Below are 5,669 nucleotides of genomic sequence, written 5' to 3'. Positions count from 1 at the left end.
TGGCACCCAAGACGCCTCTTCCCCCACCGCCTGACCTACCGCCAGTGTCTGTGTCTGTCTCTCCTGTCTTGGACTCCACGGTACCTGCTCCTCCCACCTGCCATGTAGGCTCCCATCCCCACCCCCCCCCCCTCCCCTGCCGCTCGACTGGAACCTCCCCTTGTGTGCCGCCCGTTGACAGCCTGAACTCGAGCCTGAGTCTGAGCCTGAGCCCAGCACAGGCACAGACAGGCACAAGCACCAGCCGGCTACCAGGCCGTCTGCCAGTCGCCCGCCAGCCAGCTAGTGCTGTACTTTCTTGCTCGACCCGACCCGACTTCGCAAAACATCCACGACCGACCACCTTCACACTTCGACCGTCAATCAACTCTTGAACAGACACACCGCCCGTGTCCCATCCCCCACGACACGGCGGCCTCTCTGTTTCCAATCCTCGTGTGTTCGGAATGAGCTAGCCTTTCGGATGCACTCAGCTCCCTGACAGGACTGAGTTTGGTACAGGCGCCCGCCATACCATACCGCCTGTCGCACCGCCCTTCCCAACCCTCCTCCCTCCGACCCTTCTCGACGAAACCTTCCCACGCCCGCATGCTCTGCCTCCCCCCGTGCGGCACTCAATCCACATGGTCAAGGAGTATAGACCACCGGCTGGACCTAGACCAGCCAGCTTCTCGCCGACCAAACAGTACGTCCGTCCTTCATCCACAAGCCAAGGCCTATCCCTCCCCCCCCCTTTCAACCTCCGTGCCTGCATCGATGGCTGCCCCTTCCCGTGACCCTTGACTGACGCTTCCTCTTTCTTTGTGCTGCTCCAGTATCAGGGACCTTTCCAATCCGAACGGACCACAACCCTCCTTCCAAGAGCCACGCGTCGACGCCCCAATGCTGAGCACCTCGACGACCAACGGCCACCCATTGTTTGCGTTCGGTGGGGGGAATGGGCCTTCTGTTCAGGACGGCGGAGATACGACGGGCGCCTACGACTTTTTGCCCTCTGTGAGCTTCGACGATCTCCAGAGCAGCCTCGAGTCCGCGTCCACCGACTTCAAGCTGACCCAGTTCCCATCACCCACCGGCCAGGGCAGCATCCTCGAGTCGGGCACCATGACTGAAAAACCACCCACCGCTCTTCCCAGTGCCAGCACGCCCCGTGCCGCTGGGAACGCGCCCCCGGTCTCGCGCCCGGGGCGGTCCGGCTCCATACTCAGGCGGCCCAGCACGTCGACCCGGCAGACGAGCATTTCATCCACCATGTCGGCCTCGTCTGGTGGTGTTGGTGGTGGCGGTGGCGTGCTCGACGCACCGACGGCCCCCGCCGCCATGAGGAACCGCCGACAGAGCCACTATCCCCCCGTCTCTAACAGCAACATTGCGAAACCTCCCAGGAAATCGATCGGGCCCGGCATTCTGGACGGAGACTATGCCTCTCGGCCGGGCCAGAAGCGGCGGCCGAGTCTGATATCGAACGCCGGCAGCAGTGCCGACTCGACGCGCACCTCGATTGACGGAACAATGAACAGCGGCTTCGACACGACTCGTTCGTTTACGAACGTTCGCACCGCCAAGGCCAGGTCTATTGGACCGCCGCTGCCTCGAACAAACTCGGCAAGCCTGACCGCAGGAAACATTATGACACCGGAACAGAACCGTCTGTCGGCCGCCTTCTCGCCACGGTCGCCCCACGGCGCAGGCAGGGGAACCATGGCCCCCGGCTCCGCGCAGTCTGCGGCGAGCCAGAAGCGTGCCTCCATCATGCCCGGCATGCCTCACTCCTCCCATGCTACCGGCCTCGGCGCCCGGACCATTAGTCCTACCGATACCCGGCGAATGAAGCGTCTCTCGACGCATCAGCCTCAGAGCCTTAACCACATCGCCGATGCACCCCCTCCGCCGCCTCTGGAGCCGCGCGAGCACTCGAGGTCGCCCTCCATGATCCCCCGAAAGGCTTCGGCCACTCCGTCATCGTCGCGAACGACGCCCGATATCAATAGAAAGTCGTACAGCTCCGGCCTGTCGATTGGTTCATCAACAGCTTCAACACTGTCAGGACGTCGACTGGCTCGATTCAGCCACGCATCCCACAGTCGGGTCTACGTCACGCCTGCCAGCACCCAAGTCATTGGCGTCTCACTCTCACGGCAACAACGCCGGCGAGGATGCCGAAGACGTGCCCCCGGTTCCCGCCATCCCGAAAGCGTACGAGTCCCCTAAGGAATCAGCGGTCGACATGTCCTTCATGGACAAGAGGAGGGCCAATCTGGCCGCCGATGCCAGCAGCATTCATAGCACTCTACCGCAGCTTCTCTATCCCCCCTGCGCTGGAGCCATCACAGTAGGACGGAAGACGGCTGCCATGCCCGTCGAGGGGACAAAAAGGCGAACCCCCCCGTCACCAAGAGGAATCCGCCGGGCATGCGCCTTCCGCCCATCACGGTCGGGCCTCTCAACCCTTCCACTGCCGCCAAAGTAGCGGCTCTGCAGGCAGGGCATTCTGACAGGAATCTGAGTCCTCCCCCCTCGCGCATCCTCGCCAAGACGCCATCGACGCCCATGACGGCCTCGAAGAGCAGCTTCTTCTCTCGCAACCACAATGACGAGAAGATTGATCTCCCGAACCTTCGCAGCAGTAGCACGGTGAATCACAATCGACTCGACAGTGCGTCCGGTGTGGACGGAGGAAGCTCGTCCGACTCTCTGATGGGCATGACCAAGAAGACGCGTCGCAAGCCTAGCATGTCGCCGTTCTTGTCATCCTCTGTGCCCAAGAACGATCCCGACGCTGCGTTCATCAAGAGGCCAAAGACGGGTGATATCGGCAACCTCACTGAACCCATTCCTGAGGCGAGCCCCCAGCGCAAACCTTCGGGCCCACGCCCGCAAAAGCCAGTCAAGGCCAAACCCAAGTCACCCGTACCGAATTCCGACCCCGAAGAACCTCCCACACCTTCCTCCATGAGCTCGCTCCGCCGGAAACTCAGTCTATCATGGAAGCGAAGTGCCTCCAAGAACGGCACCGCCCAACCTGCAGCTACGACGGCCAAGCCGACAGAGCCAAGCGTGCGACAAGACAGCATGCCCCCGCCGCGGATCCCCATCTCTGCCACTGTCGGCAACCTCGGCAGCATCGCCAACCCGTCGAGCCCCCACGTCGGAACCCCCAAGTCCACTGGCACCTACCTCGAAAGCCGGCGTCGGAAGAGCTCAGCGTCTAGCTTGCAAACTTTCGGGCACGATCGGACCAAGAGCGACAACTGGGCCCCGAATGGCACGAGCACCCCTAGGAAGGAAATGCCCGGCGACACGCCAAAAGAACGTACCCAACCAATGCCTCGCAATGCGTCGGTCATGCAGAAGATCCTCAGGCCCAAGGCTTCTGCCGCTACCATGCGGGCCAACGATCCATGGACCGCAGATCTCGACAAGGACGACTTGATCGCAGAGGAGGAAATCCGAAAGATGGGCTCGAGGAGGAAGGAAACTGAGATTGCCGCCAGGACGCTTGACGCGCTCAAGAAGCGCGCCACGCCCAAGGAGAGGGTCGGGCCTCATGAGGCCATCAGGATAGCCATGCTGAATCTCTATGAGCGGGGCGAGATTATTGACTACAGCGATGTGTACTTTTGCGGGACGCAGAACGCGCAGAAAGTGGTGGGCGACCTGCAGTCCGACAAGCCCAACTTTGGCTATGACGACGAACGGGGCGATTACACCATTGTCCCTGGCGACCACCTCGCATTCCGGTACGAGATCATTGACATCCTTGGCAAGGGAAGTTTCGGACAGGTCGTCAGGTGTATTGACCACAAGACGGGTGTTCTGGTGGCCGTCAAGATCATTCGCAACAAGAAGAGGTTCCATCAACAAGCTCTCGTCGAAGTTAATATCCTGCAAAAGCTTCGCGAATGGGTACGTTGCCTTTTTCTTTCTCGTCCTCCTGTTGAGATACAATAATCATGAAACTAACACACGCGTGAAGGACCCCAAAAACAAGCACAGCATGGTCAAATTTACCCACAGCTTCTACTTCCGAGGACACCTCTGCATCTCCACCGAGCTCTTGGACATGAACCTCTATGAGTTCATCAAGGTCAATGCCTTCCGCGGCTTCTCTCTCAAGATGATCCGGCGCTTCACCAAGCAGATGCTGAGCTCTCTTGTCATGCTGAAGCAGCACAAGGTCATCCACTGCGACTTGAAGCCCGAGAATATCCTGCTGCGTCACCCTCTCCACACGGAACTCAAGGTCATCGATTTCGGCTCCAGCTGTTTCGAAAACGAAAAGGTCTACACCTACATCCAGTCGCGCTTCTATCGATCCCCCGAGGTCATTCTCGGCATGACATACGGCATGCCCATCGACATGTGGAGCGTCGGCTGCATTCTGGCGGAGCTCTACACTGGTGTTCCCATCTTCCCCGGTGAGAACGAGCAAGAACAGCTGGCATGCATCATGGAAGTGTTTGGCCCACCAGAGAAGCACCTGATCGAGAAGAGCACCAGGAAGAAGTTGTTCTTTGACTCCATGGGCAAGCCTCGCCTCACGGTGTCCTCCAAGGGCCGAAGACGCCGTCCCTCGTCAAAGACGCTGCAACAAGCCATCAAGTGTGACGACGAACCGTTCCTTGACTTTTTGACAAGGTGTCTGCGGTGGGATCCTGACCGTCGCCTGAAACCTGAAGACGCCATCTATCACGAGTTTATCACTGGCAGAAAGGCTACCGCACCCGCCCCACGGATACCCGCGCGCGATGCCTCTCCGGCCAAGCGCCACAACACGGCATCGGCCCCTAGGCCGCTTCCCGAGCCTCCTGGACTCGGCATTAAAGGCGGACCGACGCTGCGGGCTCGTGAGGCCACTGGTGTCAGCCCGCACAAGCCCGTGTCAGGCCCTGTTCGCCGAACCTCAGGGGCTACAGGCGCTGTGCATGTGGCAGCTATCAAACGGACGAGCACCGGCACGGGCAGCATATCGACTGGCGCGAGCAACCTGCCGAGGGCGGCGGGGAGGAGTGTCAGCGCCAAGCAGGATCTCGCCTCCGCTGGAGCTGCTGCAGCTATGACGCGAAGATAGAGCATGGTTCTCGCATGGCTTGGCGTGGCTGAGGGGGGTTCCAGCACCGCTGGAACGACGCGAGCACACTCGAGACAGACTACGGCCACTCGAAAGAGCCAGCAGTAGACAAACAAGCGGTTCGCACTACCGCAACCATAATGAACACCATTGATTTTCCAAAGCAAGACGGATCGTACACCCACGCGCTCTCACGAATTACCCATAAACCACGATACACCACGATGCTGTCGCCGCTCTAAACGGAGGAGAGGGGCAGTGGCCGAGGGACAGGGGTCCTCCTGTAAGGGAAGGGAACGATGGCCCCCTGCCCCTTTTGACTGTTTTTTTTTCCTCTCTCGCCGTTGATGATGAGCGTGGCGAACGGCATGCATGGCCGAGGCACACTACTGTTGCCTGCCTACTGAGGGCTCGTTGTCTTTCTTCATGCTTCTCTACAATACCATTTTCTTTTCTCCTTCTGCATCGGTTGGGGCCTATATATATGTGGGTTTGTCTCGGACGTTGGATGTGTGTGCCTGGCCCTTTTCTCGGAAGGCGGTGCAGCATACCATCTGGCCGTCTGACGGATGGTCGCTGGGGAAGCTTCAGGATTGGA

The 5,669-nt window shown here is 60.0% G+C and overlaps 1 protein-coding gene across 1 annotated transcript; it reads left to right on the top strand.

The window, feature by feature from the left end:
- Positions 1 to 623: 623 nt before the first annotated feature.
- On the top strand, positions 624 to 5,071 carry VDBG_00285 (dual specificity protein kinase pom1; the record flags this gene model as incomplete). The annotated part of the gene is made up of 5 exons (XM_003008558.1): positions 624 to 685; positions 816 to 2,020; positions 2,109 to 2,196; positions 2,334 to 3,906; positions 3,977 to 5,071. The coding sequence occupies 5 exons, from the start codon at positions 624 to 626 to the stop codon at positions 5,069 to 5,071; spliced, it is 4,023 nt and encodes a 1,340-aa protein (XP_003008604.1).
- Positions 5,072 to 5,669: the final 598 nt, after the last annotated feature.

This window comes from Verticillium alfalfae, genomic scaffold (assembly GCF_000150825.1).
Source record: "Verticillium alfalfae VaMs.102 supercont1.1 genomic scaffold, whole genome shotgun sequence".
Classification (NCBI taxonomy): domain Eukaryota; kingdom Fungi; phylum Ascomycota; class Sordariomycetes; order Glomerellales; family Plectosphaerellaceae; genus Verticillium; species Verticillium alfalfae.
Note: the sequence above shows the minus strand (reverse complement) of the source record. Positions and strands in the feature narration are given on the sequence as shown.